At 40.3% G+C, this 26,923-nt stretch overlaps 1 protein-coding gene across 1 annotated transcript in view; it reads left to right on the top strand.

The window, feature by feature from the left end:
* Positions 1-26,923, top strand: part of fat2 (FAT atypical cadherin 2) — a 118,318-nt gene that overhangs the window by 68,998 nt on the left and 22,397 nt on the right. The window contains exons 17-24 of the mRNA XM_015951953.3: positions 4,944-5,155; positions 7,614-7,751; positions 7,830-7,973; positions 12,153-12,350; positions 13,382-13,982; positions 14,057-14,257; positions 16,947-17,104; positions 24,793-25,243. Coding sequence (XP_015807439.3) covers positions 4,944-5,155; positions 7,614-7,751; positions 7,830-7,973; positions 12,153-12,350; positions 13,382-13,982; positions 14,057-14,257; positions 16,947-17,104; positions 24,793-25,243 — 2,103 coding nt within the window. The remainder of the gene's footprint in view (positions 1-4,943; positions 5,156-7,613; positions 7,752-7,829; positions 7,974-12,152; positions 12,351-13,381; positions 13,983-14,056; positions 14,258-16,946; positions 17,105-24,792; positions 25,244-26,923) is intronic.

The raw sequence follows: 26,923 nt of genomic DNA, 5'->3' as shown, positions 1-26,923 counted from the left end.
TTTTACAGCAGCAGAGAAGAGATGATAAAGTGTGAATCCTTGTGGTGAGTTAAAAAAATAGTCTTCACAGAATCCTTAGACCTCGATAGAGCACAAAATCAAGGATGTAAATATTTTACAATGTTTTGTTATCTTAAACAGTTTGCAACACCGGCTTGAAGGGAATCCAACTTAACTTCAAGTCTTTAGGAACTCAATTAAACTTTTAAACTTATAAGTGATTTTTTTTCTCTTTTTTATTTTTAGTAGTCATACATTTGCTTTATTTTATTTTCCAGACCTCATGAAGGTGAGATGATTATAAATCACAGAGTTCTGGTTTTAAGGTCCAATACCAATTATGAGTGGGAAAAGCTTTATTTACAGTGTGGGGGAAAAATTCTGCAGATCACAGAATAAACTAATACTGCTGATTATTAAATGTGTCCGATTAACTGCTAATTATTTTTATTTAAAAAAAATTAAATTCTGGTGCATCTCTTGTTGTCAACTATGAAAAGCATGGAACACTGAAAAAAATTATTTTTCTTCACTCGTAACTGTTTAACCACAAAGAACCTTGCCAAGCTGGAATATAAAACCTGTTGCAAGCTACACCTGACGCAACGCTCCTTCAGAGTAAAAGCTGAACTCAATGACCCTTCAGGGTCCCACCAACGCTGTCAAACACCTGTCGCTTACCTGGAGGCAATCTCAAGACTAGTCTGTCGTACCGTATGCTGTTTCATCGGCTCTGGTACCAAAGAGGGGTCCGAGGACCTGGCATTCTGGATCTACAACGGAGGTCTCCGCCCAGGGTATGTAGAGCGTCAAGATGGCGTCTGAATGTGGTTTTGAAACTCCGTCTATAGTTTAGAGCAAAAACATTCGTTCCCACACAGAACTAATGCTTCTCCGGAAACGAGAGTTCTGATAACAACATTCCACATTTACACCATCCATCTTGCCTCATTCACATCTAGATCCATTCATCACATAGAGTGTTTAGAGTTAGTTAGCCTTGTTTTAAATTGTTCAGAAATAAATCTTCTTCAACTTTATAACTTGTGTCTCTCTCTTTTGACTCTGGGTTAATACGACGTGTTACCTAATCCCTGCAATAAAAAGTTCCGATCTTCTGTTTAAAGTAATATTCAAAGATACATCAAATTGATTTCATATTTTCTATGGAATCTCACCTTTGATGGTTCCTTACGTAAGATGTAACTAAAAAAATCATTACAGTTGTAAATATAAAGATAATGAACTAAATCAGTCGATGAATTAAGAATGTGCAAATGAAAGTGGATTAGATTTAGGTCTTGATGGAAAAGGAAAACAGCCTTCCAGGCAACTTTCTCAGAAGAAAAATGTAAAAAATGTAACAACAAATTGATAAATACCACATGTTGGGTCGCTCTGTTTGCAGAAGTCTCCTTGATTTAAGTAAAAGTAAAACTTGTGTTGTAAATGGTTTGCTCTCTAAAATCTAGAGGAGTTCAGTTCTAGGAGAATAGTTGATGGTCGTTTTTCCTGGTTTGTTTAACCCTAATGAACAATTGTTCTATCAGACTGACTGGCAGCATTAAAATCAAGGAGTGTGTTTCCCCCACACTCTGCTGGAGATTAGAAGCTGAAGTGGGTAGATTCAGCTCAGCGGGGGATGATAGGGTTCTGTCACTTTAGTCCTGTTTGGTGTACTAGAGAAAAAAGGTAACAACCTGTCCAGGTTCAGGGCACAATCATTAGATACTGGAGCTTGTGTGAGCTCGTTGTGGTGAATTCAGTAATGCAATAATGAAGTTAGATTTAGCTTCACATCACTGGTTTGGACAAAAACTCGTGACTGTTTATTAATTTATGGAGAATGTAATTCAGTGTGGCAGATGCAGCAAGCCGCAGCCAAGTCTGCATTTGCTGGATTAAGCCAAACAAAAACTCGATGTTTGTAGCATTTACGCCAAGAATAATGTTATAATTGTCCATTAACATTGGGCAAATATCAAAGCTATACTATTGTTGTGGTACATTAATTACAATTACCAGTTTATTTAATTTTTATTATTACTTTTTAAAATAATTTATGTTTTTCTTCTTTTAATAAGATGGGAGCCAAAATGTGCTCCACCAAGGGACCGACCAGGACATCGAAGGGTTAATGTCTGTGTTCCTCTGATGGTGTACAAATGAAAAACCTTGTTGGCACTTTCTGCTAAGTTATAATGTTACAAAAAAATGCATACTTCAGTAGACTTGTGTAACACAAATGAACCTAACCTTTCTGTGTCACTTCAAATTTACACTCTCATTTAGTCCACAATCACATTTGGTCCACCAAATATAATTTCTTGCTGTTTTTCCAAAAATAATAATAAGTACCAAACATTGTTAACAGAACAAATGGAAGTGCAAGGACGATGAAAAGAGATCCCCGTGTTAAACCGTCAGATGAGTAGACATTAAACCATCGGAGCTGAAAGGAAGAACTCGGTTACACCAGCAGTTACTCCAACACCTCTTGTTAGAGACAATGTGTAGTTTTTACTGTTGATCTCTGGACATATCCATCTACATGCTGTTGCAAAGTAATTAAATGATGCCCAGTTGTTGAAAAACCCTAAAAAATGGGTCTAAAATACATGTGAGCGGGTCTAAGTATGGGCGACGCCATATTAGACACAATGTTTTCTTCAATGGGAACCCGTGAGGACAAAATTAATTTACTGATTTGTCACAAACGATTACAACTCTTTCACCATTCATGAATGCCATTGTTTTACACATTTACCTCTTCACTTGTTGCTAGTGATGAAAGGGAGTCTGATGTGCTTGACGTTTTGATGGAGATTGAACAGGGATTTTTGACCCTAATGTCCATCCGTTAGTAAAGTCTTACTCAAACACAAAAATGCAGCTTGCTTGCAATGATTTAAGTATGTACTGCCCCCTATTGCCAGGGAAAATACACACCGCCACTTTGAACCTCCGTAAGATAAGTCTGGACTTCACTCATGGATGATGGATGAAGACGGCAACCAGCTGTAGAGAAATTCATATTTCGTAAAAGGTTAAACTCACTGCTCTGCTGACCTCACTACATATGTCACATGATACCACTCACGCAGGATCCCAATCACCTCCCTTGTGCTATAAAAACACCCCATTCAAAGACAAGAGAACGTCAGCCACCCCACGTACTATTGACTCGAGCAGAGCTGCAGTATAGTAGACCTCATTGAAGAAGGGATGAAGCTGGTTAATATGTGCAGCTGAAAAGCAATGAATGATGTCTGAATACAGATAGGGTCCCTGGGATGTTTGAATGGGTGGTTAAATGTGGTGAAATCCCTTTTTTCTTCCTAGTGTAACAACAGAGGGTCACTGGTTTATACGAAGAGAAAACTAGAAGCATTTGGAACCTGATTGTGGGTTATTTTTTACCAGAGATTAATCTTTTGTTGGTTTTGTTGTGATGACGCAATAAATATGTTAAAGCAAAGAATGTAGTTTTCATGAGTACATATGGGCTAGACTGTTTTACTAAACAAACCAAACTAAGTTAGGAGCTCCAAACCCTGTGGCTGTGGGAGTGGACACAATCAGCAGCATCTGTTCACACATGGTATCAGGATCTGCTTCTATAACCTCTGGTGTCTCATCTCTCTTGTTAGTGTTGATTGAACTCGCCTGCCCCTCGTTACCTTACCCACCTGATTATCCTCATCTATTTAAACCCTCTGTTTGCTCTGATCTTGGTCAGATCCTCATCTTGTCCTCCTGCTGTATCATCCTACCTACCATTATCAATATTAACTAATTCACTGTCAGCCATTTCCTGATCAGAAAAGCCCTTCACTACCAGCATTTTTTTAGCATTTTCACTGCTTTTTAAGAGTCACAGAACGTTGTGCACTAGGATGATGTCGACGCCAAAACAACCAAAACAAAGAGTAGACTAACCTCTTACATCAGGACGAAACTGCACGTTTCGAGCTTTATCCGTTCTTTCATAATCCGCTGTCAACTTGTGATCGGCAGAAGCTTTTCCGGTTCGCGCCTCTTTTTTTTTTTGTTTACAGCAGCGGCCCAAAACGATCTCCTAACACATGGATTTTCTGCTTCCTTATCACGTGACCTGTGACGTACGTGGATGAAGATTGGCTTTAGAGCTGGGATGTTTGTTCTCGTGGTTTGGGGGCTCGTTCCCATGCCCAAACAGTAAAAAACATGCAAATTACAACTTTAGTCGTCATTGGCAATTAATGATTAAAACATTTATTTTGCCTGCCAGTCTGCCTCCTGCCTGCTATCGCCTGCATTTTGGGTCCTAACTCCATATCATGACACATGGATCTCAATAATTAATCAATAGTTTTATTTTCATATCAGAAACAATGATCACATAAACTCGCATAAGTATTCTTGTAAAAAAAATTACTCTGAAATTTTACTAAAAATTACAATGTAAAACATAAAATTACTGAGAAAATTTATTCTCAGTTGTCTAAAATATTGTGGAATGTTTCCAGGTCAGCCTTTTGCCATTATGGTTTCCCCCTTTTTATTTATTTTCTTCTATTGTTTAAGTCAGAAGTGACTGTTGTCAAATGAAAAAGATTCACTTTTATTGAAACACTGTTTGAACACAGGATCCATTGGTAATGTCATTCATAAGAGTTTATGTTAAATAAATCTGATTTGTTGATACTGTCATACATCTGGACTGAAGGGAATTATGGCAAAAATAGCAACTAAAGTTGTGTTTATTCATTAGTCATCTGATCAACATGATACATCACATCCAGAACACCTACCTGCAGCCAGCCTGTGGGACTATTTGTGTACCTGTGGAGAAGGTGCATGGTACCTAAAATGCCCCATAACCTCTAGACAGCGTACTAATAATCAGGCAGCAAGTAAGAGATTAGATTCTTATCCTTTTCTTATATTCTGATATTTTACAGGCCTTTTGACACTTGTGGCCCCGCTGGATTTTGAAGTTTCCCGGGAGTATTACCTTTCTGTGGAAGGAAGTCGCGGCAAGTCATCCCTCAGTGACATCACAACGATCATCGTCAATGTGACGGACGTGAACGACAACACACCGGTGTTTGGACAGGGCGTCTATAGTGCTGAAATAACAGAGGATCTGACACCTGGAAGCCTTGTGATGAAAGTAAGAACCAAAACATTCAGATGGAGATGAAAACATTCATGAAAATAAAAAGTTTACAGTTATTTTCAACGTTAAACCCCAGTGATGGAAGTATAGAGTACCTTACTAAAGATATACACATTTAGGATGTTATTGTGATGAGCTGCCCACACACACACACACACACACACACACACACACACACACACACACACACACACACACACACACACACACTATGATTAGAGGAAATCAGAATAAATGGAACACAACAGGCAGCTAAACACAGTGACTCGATGATTTTATGTCCCGTTGTTTTCTGACCACCAGGGTTAGGGTTTGGTTTCTGTTTCTTGTTAACATGGATTCACTTCATTATAACATAATACACTTAAAATGTACAGTTTAAGAGTTACACTTGTGTTTATTTTTAAACTGAACACGATTTAGTATTTTGATCATTAAAAGCTAATGGGGTTCAGTTATTAATTAATTAATGCATTGAACGTTTATAGCGCTTTTCTAGACACCCAAACACACTTTCACACAGGGGCGGATTAAGGACTGAAGAACATCCGGGGCTTAACACACACACATACGCGCACACACACACGTGACACGCACTAGTCAACATCATATTTGTCTTGTACCACATAATTTTTAATCTGAAGCTACATATTAAGCATTTTCAGGGCAGAGTATTGTTCCTGTTAGGGTTTAGTGTGAGATGATAGTAAATATTCCCGTTCTTTCTCCAACAACTTTACCTGATAGTAAGCTAACTTTAGGCAAACCAGCAGCACAACAAATATTTTCAAATAAGACTCACAAACCTGAGTCAGCACCAGTCTCATCAAAGCTGGGGTTCTGTCGCCGTACTTTTGGTCTAAAAAACGTCCTTATGTCATGCGTTTCAGACAGAGAGTGTAGAAGAAGCCGGCTGCTGAAGGGCTTCTTCTTCAGTGGTGGAGGCTCAGGCAGGCTGTATACAAACTACTGCCAGCTGCTCCCTCTCTGTTGGACTTTGGTACTGCATGTTAGTCTAATGAGCTTTGAAAGAAACAGACATACTGCATGTTACTTCCGCGATTTAGATCCGGGGCTTCCTATGAAACATCCGGGGCTTCAGCCCAGGTAGCCGGGCCTAACGCCGCCCCTGCTTTCACACACTCTCACATTCACACACTGCTAGTGATGGTAAGCTACTTGTAGCCACAGCCGCCCTGGGGAGGTCTGACAGAGGCAAGGCTGCCATTTGGCGTCGTCGGCCCCTCTGACCACCACTAACACAGGCAAGTTGGGTGAAGTGTCTTGCCCAAGCACACAACAGCAGGACACCCCTGGCAGGAACTGGAATCGAACCCATGACCCTCCGATCATGAGGCAACCCGCTCTACCACCTGAGCTACTGCTGCTGTTATGGCAAAAAAAGGATTATGAAAACAAAACAAAGAAGGCGATGTGTATTATCACAACTTTTTCTCTGTTCACTCAGTGTAACTTAGATCAGTATTAATTATTGAATTTTATTGCTTGACCGTGGCTGAGGAGATTACAAAGACTGGGCCTTGGAAAAGGGAGTTTATTCACTCTCAGTGATGATGTAGGCTCACTTACAGGCACCATGGTGATGGGAACTGGCCACAAGATAGAAAACGAATGCTAACGGAAGTTGTAGCCCTGATGTGTCTATATGTTTGTTGTAACCAATAATCAATCAGACTCTTTGAGAGGATTTCAAATGTGTGGGAGTCTACAAAATAAAGTATATTTTTTGCAGAGGGGAGCACAGGCTGTTTTTGAGGTGGCCAGCAATTTTCTCTTCAACAGCATTATTCAATTAAACCAAAACTTTCATGAAAAAAATTGTTTTAATAAAACATCAACTCTTAAACGTGGCTAACTCTTTGAGATCATTCTTAAAGTTTCTTTTTGAAAGAAAGTGAAGCTCAAATTGACATTTCAACGAGCTGATCTGGTCTTGTTCTAATTAAAACTAAAGGGAATAACAAGGGGAAAAGCTAAATGAAACAACACTATATGTTTTCTTTTTATCAGACTCATGGAGTAAATCAAGGACAAAACAATTATTATTGCTAAAACAATTTATTGTAAATTTAAATTAAAGGTCACAGCTGTATGCAGGAGTGTGTTAATTTGGTCTGAGCTGTTTGAGCTCTGAGGCAGAATAAAATCAAATGAATATTTTAATTTGTATATTGAATAAATTCTCTCTTGCAACAAAAATGAGCCACAGGTAATTGAAATGAGGAATAAAAATATTTATTTGTTTTATTTTTAAATATTTTACCATGCAAGGGGAGTTTCTCGTGGATTAAAATGATCAGAACCACAAAAAAGGTTTTATTATAAATTCGAACAGGTCAGCAGATTCAGTTGTGACTGGTTGTGACCTAAACCTGAAACCCAAGGGAACCTTTGTGTTCATGTGAAGATGTCTTCATCACTTTCCCCACAGGTGACGGCCACCGACCAGGATGGTCCCGTAAACAGTCGGTTGCGGTACTCGATCGTGAGCGGAGACGTTCAGCAGCAGTTCTCCATTCACCCTCGTAACGGTGAAATTACCATTCGAACATCACTGGACAGAGAGGAGGTCAGCCTCTGTCAAAATAAGTAAAAGCAAAGTAAGATCTAAATTAGTCTCGTTAAAAGCCCAATTCTTCCTTCACAGATCCCTCATTACTCACTGACGGTGCAGGCAGCTGACGAAGGAAACCCTCCTCTGTCGTCAGCGGTCCTCGTCACCATCACGATCACCGATGTGAACGATAACCCGCCGATCTTCTCTCGGGTCAGCCACAGTTTGGTGCTGCAGGTAAGAAGCTGCTGTTGATACTCTGCTAACATGTGAGCCATGCCAGCCTACACAGGTTACTGTGGTGTCATCTGTGTTGGTGCATGAAACATTCTAGCTTCCAGATGTTTTGTAGTTTTGTTGCCGTGGATGGGCCCATGGTGGCTGCTGCACATTTTGTCTGGATGAGGCTTCCAGTTTGCTGCAGGCATGAAATGAAAAGCCTGGCCTACGCCGTGCTGTTCCACAACAAGTTGTTGTTTTGTATGAAATACTCAAGTGCAACACAAAAAAAGCTAAATAAAAGGGCTAAAATCTTCAAGAAATCCCAGTTTAAATCAAAGCTGTTGGTATTTGTTCCTCAGTGTTATCTACAAGTGTCTTTTACATGATTGGGGAAGGTGTTGACAGTTTTTATCACTTTTTTCACTAACAACGCATCGATTTGACCTCTGCAACACATGATATGGAAGAGTGAGCAAGTCGTCCCAACAGGTTTAGAATTTTCTGCAGCATTTGTTTTGTGCTCAGAGACCATCCTAGTGTGCAGTTGTAAAAATATGTTTCTGCAGCCAGAGGTCAAAGCAAACCAGACACAATCCCACTCTTCAACAGTCAACAACTGATACGTCAAGAGACAAACAAATAAATAAATAATTATCCTCTACAACGCCCGGGAATAAATCATCTGCTCTTCAACTCCCACAAATGACCTCCAGCGTCCTGAAGAGGGACAGCCGTGCTCATGTGTGCTTCCTGATGACTCGAGCATGAGCAGCAAAGTCAGCTTCTCTCACAAGCCTGTTGAGATTTCAGTTCACCTCGTTAACCTAAAATGAAGCTGCAAAAACAAAGTCAACCAGGCTGTAAACCTCCACCTGTTCCTGCGTGACAGCCTAACACAGGGATAAGAAAGACAGACGAACTGAGAACTAGGTTTAATTGAAGGCAAATCAACAGAAATCAGTCATTAAGGGTCCGTTTGTCTCTGCTTTTTTGTTCCTCCGGCTGAAAAATGTTCACTTATGTGCTGTTATTGGTGATTAAATCAATGAGTGGAAAACAAAACAGGGATTAGTGTCTGTACTTAGTGGGGATCATAACAATCTGCTGCCATGATGTGTTACTTGTGTGACTGTGACTGGCAGGACAGAAGTAGCACTCCTTCAGGTTAAACCTCTCATTAAATTTCTGTGTTTGCTGGTGTGGAAAAAACTTTAACGGGCAATTTACTTTCACTTTGGTGCTGGTGAAAGCTTGTGTTTGAATGTTATGGATCAACACACCTGTGTTCACGTGCGCGCGTGTGTGTGTGTGTGTGTGTGTGTGTGTGTGTGTGTGTGTGTGTGTGTGTGTGTTCACACTGGCGGGGCTATCAAAAGGTTGCAGCCATGCTGGTCGTTTCTCGCTGACGCCATTTCCTTTGCATCACTCTAACCGTTGCAGGGCTGCCAGCTTGGAAACTCCAATCCAGTCACAGAATAGCTTGTTCATAAGAAAGAACGTTGCCAAATGTTGTGGCCATGAATCCAAACTGTCTGTAAGAGTCCCATCTGCTGATGTCTTCACAGCCAGCTCTGCCGGATGAAGGAACTCTGATTGCATTGAGCAGATGGATGCTGCTGAAACAGGGCAAATAAGTTGCTGCTTTTTTTTTCTAGACAGGTGTTGCACGTTGACAGGAATCTGGATTCTCACTCAGGTTGTTATTTACAGACCTTTGTTTGACTATTTGTCACTCGCAGATGTCTGCCTTTTACGAGTGACACATCTGTTGCAGCAAAAGAAGTAAAGGGGCTGCATCTGGGTGCAGTTGAGAACTTTACTAAGAGCAACAGATGGACAGGTCATTTTTTTTCTTCTGAGCACATCCACAAAGAATGCAGCAGTTCTGTGGCAGAGTGATGAATCAGGATGAATGTATGCTGCTGAACTGCACACTCTGGAGAAAGTGGAAAGAAATTGATCATTTTTACTCTAAACCACTGAAGATGCGAAAAATACTAGTGAGCAAGTTTCACCCTCTGAATCACCCCCATTAAAAGTTTCTTGAATTTCATCAAGAAGGGTGTCTGGGCTCTTAGAGATGGTGTTAGAAGCTGATCTGCTGCTCCTCCACATCGAGAGGAGCCAGTTGAGGCGGCTCGGGCATCTGGTTAGGATGCCTCCTGGACATCTCCCTGGTGAGGTTTTCTGGGTACGCCCAACCAGGAGGAGACATAAAGGAAGACCCAGGACATGTTGGAGGGACTGTGTTTCTCGGCTGGCCGGATAACACCTTGGGGTTCCCTCAGAGGAGCTGGCCAAATTGGCTGAGGAGAGGGAAGTTTGGGCCTTCTTGCTTAGGCTACTGCAGCTGTGACCCGACCCAAGATGAATGGATACATTTCCTCAGTTCACATCAGAATAATCTCTTCTCCTGCTTCAGACGGTTCCTAACTGCATAAAATTAGCTGGAAATGCCCTAATAGAAGCCGTAATGAGAGCTGTCTGAATCTTCTAATTACTACAGAAAAGGGTAATCAGTTCTGCTTTCAGTATCCACTCTAGTTAAAGGAACACTACAGCCTGTTTAAGGAAAGAAGAGGGCAATTCCCTCCCATAACTCTTTTATATTTTTGTTCTTTCAAACTTTATTTGAAAATATCAAAAGCCAGAAACACACAATACAACACAAAAACCCAAACGTTTGCCTTTGGTTTCACTTGCAATATTAGTAACTACAAAGTAATATTACCTGTTTTCTTGTGTTTTGTGAACTGTGACACGCTAAAAAATATTTTGCAGAACACTAGTTACTAGTTACTAGTTTTAGTACTGCTTACCCATTAAAACTGTTTCCCCAAAGTTATAAAGAAAGCAACATGTAGAGAGAAATATTTGTGTTTTATTTTTGAGTATTCGATCAAGTCCTTCATGCATGATTTAAAGTGCCTAATCAGGTTGTTAGAGATGACCAATCAGAGCTGAAACCTTTAAAGGAGGAGGCCATCGTCTGTAACTTTTTCTAAAACAGCAAATATTAAATAGGAAATAGTTTTTGGATTTCAAACAGGATTTCATTTGTTTTTCTACATTTAAATTATTTGAAATCAGAAGGTTGGAAACTTGACCCAGGGGTGGTTCTAGGGGAGAGGGGGTCCAGGGCGAGCCAGTGCTACCCCGACAGCAAGCTTGAAGCCCCTTGTGCTTAGGGCAGAGCCTAAGCATGAAGTTTGGATTTGTTGTGATGATTTAGCCTAATGTTGAACGTGGAACCGAATGTGTGAATGCAATTATCTGACATTGAAAACAAAAGCATTAAAGCAAGTATTTTCATGTTGTTGCTGAGATACATAACTCAGATAACACTTCCTTTTGCAAAAATGTTCTTTGTTGCAACTAAATAAAAAGTTGTTGCATCTAAAGTAACTTTAACTAAATTACTGTTATTATATATTTGCAATTACAAATTAAAACTTATGATAAAATAAAATAAAGGTTCTAAATAATTGTGGTTTCACAAGAAAAAGTGTCTTACTGGAGCTAATTCAATGTTTAAGTTTAGTTTAAGGTTTAAAAACAGGCTGACAGATGGACAGGGGCTGGTGATGATTGATTAATGTTTACAAAACATAAAAAAACAGATATGTTTATTTATTTTGTCAGTGTGCAGAGAAATGAAGTTCTGGGAGTTCACCTTTACCTTTACCTCACTTTCAGCTATCTGCATATTCATCACAGTCTGATGAAACCTTTCTTTGACAAACATGACCGTGTGTCTCGATGCATGCAGTAATTTAAATTTCAATTACTTTTCATGGGCTGTTGCATATTTTAACCCATTAACTCAGTATTTGGTAAACTTTCCTGCCATCCATCCCGTGAGCCATGCAGTGTTTTTAGATTGATAACCTGTTTTGTAAAGGACCAAGGGTTTCTATTAATATCAGTGCACTGTGGAAACCAACTCAGCCGCCTCTGAGATGAGATAAGATGGGTCATTCATCACACACACATGAATAAATTAGTCCAAGTCTCGTCTCTTTTGGTACCAGAGGTCTGACTCAGAATGACATAAATAATGATATTTTTTTTAATTCTGATTTGTGTTTGTAATGCAGAACCAACAGACACTCTATTTTTACTCTAGAAGATTGTGATCACACATAAAGCTGATTAAATCTCAAGAATGGGGTGAAATGAAGCTGTTTTCTGCAGGAGGGGGAATCGATTGGCAGCAGCTTCCTGCAGCTTGTGGTTGTGGACAGAGACACTCCAAAGAACGGCCCACCTTTCTCTTTCCACATCGTCAGCGGAAACGAAGATCACCGTTTTCATGTTGACCAGGGTGGCCTGCTGTCACTTTCTGCTCCACTCAGGAAAAAGACCAAACCCTTCCATCAGCTCAAGATCCAGGTAAAAAGGCTGTAATGCAGCCAACTTTCATCTATTTTCACCTGTTTTTTTTTCTAGATTTATAGCCAAGCTAAACAAATTCCAGTGTTTTTAACCAAACATCGCACTGAATCTCTCAGATTATTTCCTTTGATTTTCAAACTAATTTGACTTTTCTGAGATTCTAAGAAAAGAGTGAACTGTGCAGCTACAACATGCTGATGCAACCCGAGTGTTCGTCGAGGCATCTGTAACTGGTCAGGAGCAGTAGATTAGTCAGGCTAACTGTGCATGAGGAAAGTGAAGCTTAATGAAGTCCCTCAGCAGCTGAATGTCCAACTATTAGACAGTTATCTGATTTCAAAGATCGGAGGCCAGTTTTTCCAAGCTGTGTCTCTGTTGGTGGCAAAAGGCAAACATTTCAAGAGATTTTCGAAAATCTCTTGAAATGTTTGTGAAAGTTCGCAATTTCCTTCCTGAAGTTGCATAGCCATCTCTGTGTCACTAGATTGTGGACAGTTGAAAAGTTCCAGGGTTTCTCTTGAACCATTTTTGGTTTTGTTTCTACAAGTCAGAAAGTATGAATACTGTCAGATAACTTTTGGAAGGGTTGGCAATTAAACTGTGATTAACAAATGGGTGTTCTGGTGAAACTTGAAAATGTTGCATATCATGCAAAAAATCATTTATTCCTTTATACATTGTTCTACTTTTTTCAGATGTCATACATTTATGTATTTAAAATCTTAGTTTTATTGATTTAATGTAAAATTCTAATTTTCTGAGATTTTGAGTGCGGGGTTTTCATCAGCTGTAATCACAGTTAGAACAAATAAAGGCTTGAGGTATCTGCCTTTACATGTAATGAGTCTGACTCATGTATTACTTCCACATTTTAGTCACATAAATGAACTTTTGCACAAAATTCAACTCTTCCAAGTTTCACTTGCATGGTGAAGAATTTGTGACATCGTTTAGACCCTGTGACTACATTTACGCAAACAGTAATAAAGTAACGCTTTAAACTGGGTTTTTATATTTTTCTTATTTAGGTGACAGACAGCGGCCACCCTCCTCTGTCTTCCATCTGTGTGGTCAACATTAATGTCACTGAGCAGAGTAAATACCCTCCCAGTGTTGTCCCCCTGGAAGTTTTCATCACCACTGCAGGAGAAATGTTTTCTAACCGGGTCATCGGCAGACTCCACGCAACAGATCAGGACGTACAGGACATCCTGACCTATACACTGGTGTCAGAAAACCCAGACGGGAAAAGATTCTCCGTAGAATCAACAGATGGAAAAATCTGGGCAGACGAACACCTGGAGGAGGGCTCTTATACTCTGAATGTCAGCGTGAGTGATGGAAAGTTCAGTGTGTGGGCAGGGGTCAAAGTTCACGTGTGGGAAGCCAATCAGAAAGCGCTGGACTCTGGCTTGACGCTGCAGTTGGACAGGATGTCCCCAGAGGAGTTTCTGGGTGATCACTGGAGAGGTCTTCAGCGCCTGATGGCAAACGAGCTGGGTCTAACTAAACAGGAGCTCCACCTGGCCAGCCTGCAGCAGATACCCGACACCCAGGTTCTTGAGGCTCTGCTCATCTGGAGGCCAAAGGGCCAAAGTGTCCAGGCCCTGCCAACAAACAGACTAGCAGGTGAGCTTTCAAAACCTATTCATAAAAGCTGTAATCACGGTGAGGCATGCTAACTGAATAACACTTTGATGTAGGGATTATATCGAACATCGAGGATTTTACAGGCCTGAGAATCCTCAGGGTGAGCCACGACGGATGTCTGGATGCCGGCTGCCCACCCCGAGGTTGCAGAAATGCTGTGCTGCTGTCAGGAGAGAGACTCAATCATTTCACCACAGCCAGGGCTGGTTACATCACCCCTCAACACACCTGGGAGAGTGCCTGCACCTGTAACGGTACGTCAGCCTTCTATCTTCAGCTTCAGAAAGCTGGTGATCACAGTGTAGATATGGGCATTGATGTGAGTGTGCCTGGGCTAGGAAGTAAGCTGTAGTACTTTTGAACAGAAGAAACATTTTGTAATTAACACAGTGTTGGAGGTCTAATGCTCTAAAGATGAGGATGAGTCTGATGCCTGAGAGCCCTTGTAGTTTAATTAAACAGTTGATCTGGTTCAAATCTCATGAGGAAAATGAGGTTACGCTGAGTAGTTACCAATGGTGCTTTAATTGGAAATAAATAAATGTTGGTATTAACCTCAAAGTACTAACTGAGAGATGGACTGAGAGTGTCGGAGGTTTGACTGATAAATGGCCGGAAAGAGTCCTGGAATGCACGGTAGATTAGAAAACATTCCCAGTACGATGACGGGTACAATTCTAAAGTACCTGTAAGGCGTACCGGCCCCCTAAAGCACTGACACCAGAAAACACTCTGGGTGTGTAGTCTGGCCACGCTCCATTGACGGCTCTCGGTTGTGGGGCGGGTTCTACCGTTGTCTTTCAAATGATCTCCGCATTCCACTGGACAATGAATGTGGCATACTCTTGTTTCACTCTGTTGCATCATCCCACCCACCAGGCATATAGAGTGCCCTGATTGGCCCACAAAGCGGATAAAGCTCTGTGATTTGTTCACTAAGCAGACAGAGCACTATGATTGGCCCACCATTATGGACCAGTCACAGCTCTTTATGTGTTTGAAACCCCTCTAGAGAGTTGTGATTGGCTAGCCAGAGTCCTGGTAGGAGCTGCGGAGGTTCCAATGGAGCATGCCTAGACCAAACTTTGCAAAGCAAGAATTTGGTCTAGTTCACTAGGCTACTGGGTGTGCACAAAGGGAAGATATCTATTATTTTCTTCTCCTACAGAATCGCATCCCTAAGTCGCATCATTGGTGAGTTTAACGAGGCACGCTGCTAATACGATCCCTTCATGAAGTTACTACTTTACACCCGAAGATAAAGGTGTCATTTTGATCAACACTTATGGTTACGCTTCTATTGAAAGTTTCTGATTTTATAGAGTTTAAAAACGCCCCTCATCGGGAGGCTCCTGACCGATGAGAGCAGATGATCGGAGCACACAGAGGGCGAAAACTAGAGAGGAAAAATGTACAATGCTGACAGGTTTGTTGTTGACAAGGCTCTTTGTCTGGTAATGGCTGACTCAGAATTTAAAGATGAATATTCACCCATGATGAAGATGTTCACTTGTCCAGTACGATGAGAAAGTGACTTAACAAGTGTAAAAAAGCTGCACGCATTGGGTCCGAAGCATATTTAATGGTGTTTGGTATGTGGTTGATAAAGAAACACCACTAAAATAAAAATAAAAACTGTAAAAACACCACTAATTGTGGCAGACGTAGTGAGAATGTAAAATCATTAAAAATGTAAAAAGCGGCAGACATGGTAGATATGAAAGTGAGAGCGCGTCACATAATCAACACGAATATTGCACATATTCCAGCTATCTCTGGTCCACACAAGGAACTTTCCTGGGATCAATTAATGATTACATTCAAAGGAAGGTTGATCCTGAAGCTGTGCAAGGCCAGAAAACCTTAAAAATATGGTTATAAAGCTTTTGTTTTGAGTGAGGCCAATTTGAGTATCACATCTCCAACAATTGTGCAGTCCAATGTGGCAGCATCATATTGTTAGATTTAGTTGTTAATTGTTAGATGTTAGATGAGCGACTTTGTTCCCATCACAAACTTTGTGTCATACTGAAGATTTTTCCCATCTACAGTTTACCTTTATCTCCAGCCATTTTCAAGTTAAAACCTTTTGATATAGTCATACTATTTTTTTATTTATTTTTTCCTCTGGAGCCTAAAGGGCTATAAGATTCACCAAAATGCTAAAAATAATGACTACACATCTACAGCACTATTAGACATAATTTTTACAGTTTATGAGCAAAAGAAAGTTGTTTACAGTCAATCCTACTTTTTAAAAGTTTTATTTCACAGAATAAGAGCATCACTGTCTCAAGGATTACTAAAAGAAGCATGTTTGGATGAGATCTGGAGTCTGGAGGCATTTAAATCATTTAATTGAGTCATCTAATCAGTAAAGGTCCACTGGTTTGTTATTAGTATTTTCTAAGACCCTTTTCTCCAAGAACCATCAAACTCTGACCTCTTTGACACATCCTTAATGTGACAATGTGTATTTTTTACCATTAATCTCTGGAAATATCCATCAAAATGTAAATGAATTGTTGTTGAAAAATGTTGGAGGTTTCATAACGTATGACCATAACAATCTGTTCTAAAATACTTAGGAGCATGTCTGTGGACAATACCATACCGGATGTCATGTTTCCTTCTATGGGAGCCCGTGAGGACAAAATGCATTAACTGATTTGTTACAAATGATTACAAAACTTTCACCATTAATAAACGTTGTTGTTTTACACATTTACCTCTTCACTCATTGCCACTGATGAAAGGCAGTCTGATGTTATTTTGCTGGAAGTTGCGCTCCCAAGAATTTTTGACCCTAATGGCCATCCGTTGGTAAGGTCTTATTTGAACACAAAATTAATGCTTTTTTGCTATAATTTAGGTTTGTACTGCCTCTTATCGCCAGGGGAAATAGGCACTGTAACTTTCACTTTTTTCATGTCTGTGTTTCAGAATCGGCTCTGAGGTTTGACAGTAAGTCCTATCTGAAGTATTTCCACGGGATAGACGAGGACAACCAAGAATTCAGGCTCTCTCTGAGATTTAAGACTTTCCAGCAACAGGGACTCATCATGACCACAGATGGTGCCAGCGACTGGGGCGCATTGCAGGTATTCATCCGTCTGAAGCAGAGGGTCAGAAAGCAGAACTCCAACTGGGGGTTTTGTCATTCTTGTGACTCCCTAGCTCTTTTAAAAAAAATTAAGATGTGGATAAAATTGTTGGTACCCTTTAGTCAATGAAAATCCCACGATGGTCACAGAAATAACTTGAATCTGACAAAATTAATAATAAATAAATATTCTATGAAATTTAATCAATGAAAGTCAGACGTTGCTTTTCAACCATGCTTCAATACAATTGTTTAAACAAATAAACTCATGGAACAAACTGGACAAAAATGATGGTACCCCTACCTTAATAGTAGGCTGCACAACCTCTTGAGGCAATCATACAATTCCTATAACTATCAATGAGACTTCTGCACATGTTAGCAGGTATTTTGGCCCTCTCCTCATGAGGAAACTGCTCCACTTGTTTCAGGTTTGAAGGGCACCTTTTCCAGATGGCATGTTACAGCTCCTTCAAAAGATGCTCAATAGGATTGAGGTCAGGTGTCATAGAAGGCCTCTTTTGAATAGTTCAACGTTTTCCTCTTAGCAATTATTAGATGTTTTTAGCTGTGTGTTTTGGGTCATTGTCCTGTTGCAAGACCGATGACCTGCGAATGAGACCAAGCTTTCTGACACTGGCCAGCACATTTCTCTCTTGATAGTCTGGAGGTTCATTGTACCCTGCTCAGATTCAAGTCACCCTGTGATGCAGCAAAGCAGCCCAAAACATAACAGAGCCTCCTCCATGTTTTACAGTAGGGTCAGTGTTCTTTTCTTGATATGCTTCATTTTTCTGTCTGTGAGCATAGAGCTGATGAACATCTGCAAAAAGTTCCATTGTTGTCTCATCTGTCCATAGGACCTTCTCCCAGAAGCTTTGTGACTTGTCAACATGTAGTTTGGAAAATTTCAGTCTGGCTTTTTTATGATTTGTTTTCAACAATGGTGTCCTTCTTGGTCGTCTTCCATGTAGTCCACTTTGGCTCAAACAACGATGGATAGGGCGATCTGACACTGATATTCCTTGAGCTTGAAGTTCACCTTGGATCTCTTTAGAAGTTTTTCTCAGCTCTTGTGTTACCGCTCGGTTTATTGTGGATCTTATCGATCTTGTGGATACCCCCCCCCCCCCGACTACCTGAAGCCCTGTATACAGTATAGGCCCACTGAGTGATTAGCCTTGGGGTTAAACTGGATGCCGATTTGTCAATCAGTGTGTTTACATGCAGCCAGTAACCCTTTTAAAACCTGAATATTCACAATAACCCGGTTCCCACGGCCATGTAAACACCGCCAAAAACCTGGATATGCTCATAACCGGGTTTTTTAAAACCCGGTTACTACACCTGGGGTAACCCTTTTCTAACCCGAATGTTTGGTCGTGTAAACGCATACCGGGATATCCCCATCAAAGCGTGTGTTCTGCGCATGCTCTGTTCGCAAGGAATCTTGGTCTTTTGAGTAGCGAGACGTCTTGTATGCGCCAGAACACCGGAAGTAAACAACAAGTTGGGAGCAACATGGCGAGTCGCGGCACAGCACCACACTTTTGGAGTGACGAGGAAACCTCTGTCTTCATCGGTCTGGTGAAAAGTATGAACATTGTCTTTTGTTGACGGCCGAAAGTACAGAGACAGCGAAATATGAGGCATATTGCATCTTGACGTAGTCCAGCCGTCCTGGCGCTACCCCAACGTCCGCATTTAAATCAGGTTATGCAATTTAGGGGTAACTCTTTCTATTTATGCTTGTAAACGGGTTATTCTGATCAACTCAGAAACCCGAATACCGACCTTAACCCGATCATAACCCGGATATTGGCTGCATGTAAACGTAGTCAATGAGTGCACATGTTAATGCCACTGTTCGATCCTGCTTCTTCCAGCTTTGTCGCCTTACCCGACTAAAGCCCATTCTTAAGAGGCCACACTTAAAATCTGTTATTCATGCTTTTATCACTTCCAGACTCGAATTTTCCAACTCAGTTCTTATTGGTGCAAATGTATCTGTCCTCAGTCATCTGCAGAAAGTCCAGAATGCCGCAGCAAGATTTCTTTCAAATACAAATAGACGCTGTCACATCACTCCCAGTCTGGCTGATCTTCACTGGATTCCTGTGCACTTTTGAGTACAATACAAAGTTTTAACTTTTGCCTACAAAGCCCTGAATGGTCTAGCCATCTTATATTTGTCAGAGCTGCTCACCCCCTACATCCCCTCCCGGTCACTAAGGTCTGCTGACCATCTACTCAACGTTCCTAAAATGAAGTGTAAAGCTCGTGGGGAGCATGCATTCGCCTTTGCTGCTCCCAGACTCTGGAACACACTCCCTCTGGTGGTATGCCAGGCTTCCTCACTGGCACAGTTTAAATCCAGCCTAAAGACACATTTCTGTGATTTAGCTTTGGGCCAATGATTGTTCTTTTATGCTGTGCCTTTGTTCTGTTTTTTGTAGCTTCTATTTTTACTGACTTCTCTTTTCATTCACTTCTGTCTTTATTGGCTGTTTTAATTTTTGTTTTGATTTTAGGTGTTTCTATTTTATGACAGTTTTTAATTGTGTTTTATGTATATGTATGTGAATTAGAATGGCTTTTTAGGTTCAATGTGCAGTGCTTTGGTCAGCTGGCATGCTGTTTTTAAATGCGCTATACAAATAAAATTGGATTGGATTGGATTGGATGTCCCTTTGGTCACAATGTTTTCAGTCTTTTCTAGGGGTACCATCATTTTTGTCCAGGCCTGTTCCATGTTTATTTTTTAAAAATAGTTCAGTTGACGCATGGTTAAAAAGCAATGTCTGACATTCACTGGTTAAATTTCATAGAATTGTATTAATTATAACTTTTGTCAGATTTAAGTTAGTTCTGTGACCATTGTGGGATTTTCTTTTATTGACTGAAGGGTAACAACAGTTTTGTCCACGTCTGTAAAACAGATCATTCTAACACTCGAGGCAGAATAACCAAACGGCCAAGATATATTTAAGGCTGAAAAATTGCTGTATCAGTTTATTTGGATATTTTTAAGAAGTTAGCTAATGCTGAGGTTCCTACGCTACAGTTTTCTTGCTGGTCCAAGGCCCAAATCAGAATAAAGTAAAGGCCTGTTAGTATTCTTTAATAAAACATCATCACCCCTATGTTAGAAATGCCACAACAGCACAGAAGGATAAAACAGAAAGAAGCTGCGACACACACAAATCATTATGATTCTAATTAAAGAAACCAGAGTCGTTATTTCCATTCATGAGGGAAGTGTAAGTATTTGCCATGTTCTCCCCAGAGCTGGGGGTAATTTATTCTGCCATTCCAGTTTGACTGCCGCAGAAAGATTTAATCTCCTCCTAATTTTCAGATGCTGTTAGAGTAATATTGTTGTTTGACACTAATTTACAACCAGGAAGATAAAATCAAGGAGAGGCTGATTTAATCAAAAGAAGATATCCCAGAGGAACACGGGCAGTTTCATTTCCAGCTCAATCACACAGATGCATCTGAAAAGTTCAAGTTCAGTTCTGCAAAATAATATCATATGGTTTCTTTTTTTAATTGCTTCTTAGCAAGCATACAGTCATGTTAACAATGCAGCTGCCATATCTTTTATATGTTATGATTTTGACCTTTGGATCCGGACTAGTAACATAACCCGTTTTAAACCACTAAAAATGTAGATACTGTCCTTTGTAGTGGTCTAAAAAGAAGAAAAGGTTTGTTTGTGCTTCAGTACAAAGTCTAGTGAATGGAAACAATGAAATAAAATCAAACTGTGTTTGAAAAAAAAAAGTTGATATGGACTTCAATGTTGGTCAGTCACATGTCCTAGATTATTATTCATCAGAAAGCTAAATGGGTTATGGCGGAACATTCTTCAAAAGCAGCATTCAGGAACCTGGGGTTCCTCTTCATTATGCGTTTGTGAGAAGAAAAAAATAGCAGAAAACATGTCAAATTGAATTTCTAAACATTGGAGAATGTTTTATGTTTTCTTTAGATGTCCATGAATTACTAAACAATAGCTGTGCGCTTCTATCCCACTGGAACGTCAACTATTTCATCTCATATGCTGGAAGCTCATTTCTGAACCTGAGCTTACACTGTTGGCTGCAGCTGATTTGTTTTATTCGCTCATGTAAAATCGCCTAAAGTGGATCAACACCTTTGAATTGAAACAGTGACTGCATGAATGAGTAGCTGCTGTGGTAAGCTGTGAAGAGCAAGTAAAGGTGACTGGTCAGCCGCTGATTTGGAGTGACAACGTAGACCTGACAGCGGAGCAGTTTGCACACTAGACAGTTAGCAAGGCTGTACATCCACGTTGATGTGGAATCAGTGGACCAACACTCGCTCGTCACGCGTGCCGTGGTAACACAATCTGACTCAGGTGTCAGCTTAGGCTTTTATCTTGGCCGGTGAGCAGGAAAGGATTCTCACAAAAAATCGTGTGATATTTTGCTGCAAAGGGTCTTTGACGACAAGGTTGGATTATTTGCCAAATCCCAGCAGTGTTATTCTCTTTAGCAACAAAACTATTTAATCACTTGTTATATTGGCCTTTCAGATTTTGTGTTAGTGGGCCCAGCAATCTGGTTACATTCTTACTTTCCATAATTTATCCACTCATATTATTCTCATGAATGTAGTTCTTTTATTTTATTTTTTTCTGTTTGAAACAGCTTTGGCATCAACTATTTAGACTTGGGCTTTTCTTTGAGTCAAGAGCAGAAAGACGTACTTAAGTGCTTTATTTAGAAAAATGATGTAGTTATGTCTTCTTTTGACCATGTATGGTGGACTGCCCCGTTGACTGACATCTGTAGTTGCTTTAGTAGATATTCGGCTAACACACAAACACCTTTTTGTAGTATATATTAATCAGTGAATGTTTGGATTGCAATGTATTATTTCAAAACAGAGAGAGTGCACATTAATGTATAAAACACACAACTCTGTAAGCTAAGGCTAGTTGGAGAGAACCATCAGAGCAAACATATTCAACAATTATTAATAAATCCTCTTTTATTGTGTTTCCCTGAGTTTGAAAGCCTACCATTGTTGTCCTTTCTGCGATCTGGGATATTTCTGCAGACAGCATTTCTCATTTGTATGGATGAAAGCTCCCAGTTCACCTAGTTAGATCTGTGGCCTGTAAGAGGCTCAGCAGGAGCTGTCAGGTTTGAGTGTTTGATAGCTTTCATCATCTCAGCTGTATTTTGATATTAAGATCAGACAGCCTGTAAACTACAGGCTTACTTCTGGCCTTTTAAGCCAACCTTATATATTTGTTACTTTATGATTTTGTACTATAGTCAGTACTATATATACTTTTGTCCTATAGCCAGAAAATTACGAGTCCAGTAGAACTCTGATCCCTTGACTGTGAGGTTTGTCATATTTAATTTACTTTTCTCCCCTAGGGAGAAAAGTGTTCCTTCTTTATCAAGGCATACATATATTCAGATATGTTATTCTTCGGTCTGATGTTATTAGTGTGCAGATAGATGTAACCACTAAGCTATCCCCACGTTGCCGAGTTATTACAACGAACACACCAAGACACTGGGATCAGAGAGGCTTTGATCGCTGCAGGCGTGTAGCACCGTTTCCTGCCTTCATTCTGTACAATACCACCGCTCCTGAGTGCGTGAGCGCAACATTCCAGCTGAAGACGAGCACGAAGCTGCCGTGAATCTAAAATGAACTGATGACAGAATTAAAGTTTTGTGGGAAACACTTGCAGCAATCGTGTCTGCTCTGTGACTAATAGTCTTCAAGGTGCTCCAGCGCTGGAAAGCTTTAGTCCCAATGGGGTTTGTCTTGACACAGTTCACGTGCTACATCGACTGTGCTGATACTGTGAAAAGGTCTGTGCATCAAACTCTGTTACCACTCTTCATTTCTCCAACATAAATCATATGAGATGTCACAATAAGTCTTGGAAAAAAGATGAAAGACAAGCTGCCTGAGAAGGAGCTTCTCATTTTCAAGTTTAGCCCTTCCACAAGGAATCGGTTCTTTTGATTTCTTATTTTATTTTTCCTGCCATCAAGGGATATGATGGAAAGGCAGGGTGAGAAAACATAACAACATCACTGCTGGCACAGCCAGAAATCCAGTTTACAACAAAACATGAACACAGATGCTCAAAGAAATGGAAAGAATCTGATCATTCATTATGATTAAAGTATTAGGAGTCGAGTGCATTGCTATCAATAATGCATCGCAGCCTTCAGCGCAGGATAGGGTGATACCAGGCTGTTTGTAAAATACACACTTCTGTATATTTAATATGGAAGAAATGTGTGGAAAAAAGTATTCTGTTGCATAAAGAAAACATGAACAGATAAAAGGTGCCGGGAAAAGCTGCTGGCTTGTTAGTTTTTGGGAGCGCTGAGCGTGCAGAAACACTGAGAGGATTCAGAGAGCGAGATGAAACGCTGAGCGTTGTGCATGACACAATGCATGGTTCTGAACCTGCACCACACAAGGGCCTGACAGCACACACAGATTATTTTTGTAACATAAAAGGGAGTAATGTGGATTGCTTCTTAACATTTCCATTAGTCTCCACAGACCCGACAAAGACCAAAATGTATTTCTGTGTGTTTACAAGTTTGAATGTTGTTTTAAAGGCTATAAAACAAATGTTTTGTAGTTTTAAATGTGGTATTTAAATGACATTATAGATTGTTTGGTTATTATTTCAGTAATGTGGCTCTTAATTACAATGAATTACAATCAAATCAGTTTAACGAAGAGGAGAGATTAGGTATGAATTGTCATTAATTGTAAAGTGTCAATTGTGGAACAAAATAACATTTTCCTTTACAATTTAACGATTTAGTGTTTTTTTAAAGGGGAAACACGTGAAACTCACCTTTTGCATCATTTTGTGCTGTAATGAGGGTCTCTACTTTCTCCCATAGACTGTACATACAGCTTTCTCCATAAACAAATAAATAAAATCTGGCCATGTGTTTTCTGTCAGTGATTGGTTTTAAGAATCGTGTGCCTCAAGCAAGCCATTTCTGACAGGTCCCAATTGAGATGTCACAAATGGAAAAGTAGAGTAGAACCACCTACCCTGTGAAACAAAGAGCTATTGTGGAGGAGCTCTATTCGAATTCTCTCCTGGTATCTGAGCGTCTCAGCTTATAGCAGCCCAAGTTGGGGAGGGGTGGGCATGGCCAGCTCCAGTGACCCAAAATAGTCTCTCCTCTCTATGTCCTGTAATATAATTACCTGATAGAAGATAGACTGTAAAACTCTAGGATTTGAAAATCCTGACAGATCTGCATCACACTGACATTTATAAAGGCTGTTGTTGTTTTGGTGTCCAGGAATCAACAGAGAACGTCTTGGCTAGTAGTAATTGTATTATTTTTGTAACTAAAATTTAAAATGGTGCTGAGGAGTAAAAGAGACTTGACGGTAGAAATGATGTTGGAAAGATTGATAACATCAACACTTCTAATTCTGAAATAGTCTATCTGGCTGCCAATTTAGGTTGAAAAAATATAATTTGTTAATAACAGTAATATAATAGATTATCTGAAAACCTACTAGGTTAATTATTTGACCTTTGCATATAGAAGTCAAATGACAGCTCAAGGCCATTCTAGCAGTGACAGTATCGTGGCTGTTGAGCAAACTGTCAAGCTGATGAATTTTTATTTCTCTGTACAGCTGACCAAAGGAGAGCTGCACTTTGTATACAGATGTGGAAACATCCCTCCTAACAGACTGTTGTTCAGAGCTGATCCAGTGTCAGATGGCCACTGGCACAGCGTGCTGCTGGAAGTCAACACGACAGTGCTGAAACTGATCCTGGACCATCATCATCCAGCTTCCATCAGCCTTACTGAGCCATGCCGCATGATGAAATCCCATGGTGCACTGCAGTTTGCTCCTCTCTCTGCAAGCTCTATTCAGGACTTTGGGTTGGAGACACATCATTTCTTCGGGTGTCTGGAGGGTCTGAAGCTCAACGGCAAGCCGATCATAGGTGGTTCAGCAGAGTGGACGGGGTCAGGGAGCAGGACGGTGTTTGGGATGGTCCAGTGCTGCAACAAATCAGGTGGCTGCAACAGCCTGCGGTGTGAAAATGGAGGAGTCTGCACGGAAGATGAAGCTGGAGGTGAGAATGTGACTTCTCCTATATCTGTTACCTCATTTATATAAAAGAGAAACACAAATCAGAGGAACCGTGGATCAGTAACAGGACTGTTAAACATGTGGCTTCTGAACACATATATATATGTGAGAGAGAGAGAGAGAGAGAGAGAGAGAGAGAGAGAGAGAGAGAGAGAGAGAGAGAGAGAGAGAGAGAGAGAGAGAGAGAGAGAGAGAGAGAGAGAGAGAGAGTGAGAGAGAGCGCGAGAGTGAGAGAGTGAGAGAGAGCGAGAGTGAGAGAGTGAGAGAGAGAGAGAGAGAGAGAGAGAGAGAGAGAGAGAGAGAGAGAGAGAGAGAGAGAGAGAGAGAGAGAGAGAGAGAGAGAGAGAATATACAAACACAAGCAAACCAATGGATACTGGACCACTACAGTGTTTTCTAAAGACATTGTAGAGGAAATGTTTGAAAAGCACAGTCCAATTCAGCTCCTCCAAATGCCAAAGAATCCTTACTACTTTGTTTGAAAAACATATCATTAGTGGGAGACATCATAAAACACCTTTTGGAAAAGGCTCCTTCAATTGATACGCTGGTAGCAGAAGACTTTTTCATGCTCTCCAATTCCCTCTTCTCTAGTTTCCAGCGTGTGAATAGTTCAGGCCTTATAGTTTATTGACTAGATTTTCAGTGGAGTGAGAAATATCCACACAGAGCTTTGAATACATCTTGTATGAGTCAAATTTAGGTCACTAAGTATTATTTATATTAATTCCAGTGTTGGGAGTAATGCGGTACAAAAGTAATTAATTACTGTAATGCATTGCTTTTTGCTGTAATATGGTAATGTAAGGCATTAGAGGGAAAGAAAATGGTAATATTTACTCGGTACAATTGTCAGTAACGCAGTAATTACAATGCATTTTTAAACCCAGAATCAAGATGTGTTCCTTAAAATTCAAATTGCGGAAAACCCGAAGAAAGATCCAGTATCTGCATATATTACGTCATTTATGGACTCAGCTTCGCGGGCAGAGAGGACGCAGCGGTAACGGCTCAACTACTCCAGCGGCGTCCTCCACGCGGCCGCTGTAACATTCACAAAATTGATCCACTAAAACAAAATAATTCACTTGCGATCGTTCATATCGGCGCATATTCTCTGGTATTTTGTGCTTTTCTGACGTGCTTTGCCTCAGCTGAGTTCATAATCTGTGCCCCGGTGATTTCAACTCATTACTGCTGAAGTGCCACGCATGTGAAGATCCCTTTGGCTGATAAAAAGTAGGAATCTAGGAAACAGTTTTTCTGGAAGACGGAGAAAACATGCAGCATGCAGGAAGGTTAGAGAGAGAAAGGGCAGGAAATTATTCAAATAAAATCAAGAAAAAAAGAAAAAAGTAAGTAGATTTATCCCCAATACACATTTTTACCAGTGAAAAGCAATAATATATAAACATTTAATATTTATACATGTGATATAATCAGATCACCCCAGAAGTCAGTCCCACATCCAGGGCCGTATCAAGGCATTTGGGGACCAATGCAAATTTAGGCTTGGAGCCCCCACCACCCCACTCCCTGATCAGTTAATATAAGATGGCAGCGTGCTGAGAGTACAGATTGTTGTTGCTTTTATTTAATAAACAATCATTTTAAAGCACTGTTATTATATCTGACTGTATTTAACAGCAATCCTAGCTCAGAT

Source organism: Nothobranchius furzeri, chromosome 1, assembly GCF_043380555.1.
Source record: "Nothobranchius furzeri strain GRZ-AD chromosome 1, NfurGRZ-RIMD1, whole genome shotgun sequence".
NCBI lineage: Eukaryota > Metazoa > Chordata > Actinopteri > Cyprinodontiformes > Nothobranchiidae > Nothobranchius > Nothobranchius furzeri.
This window is presented reverse-complemented; position numbering and strand designations above follow the sequence as displayed.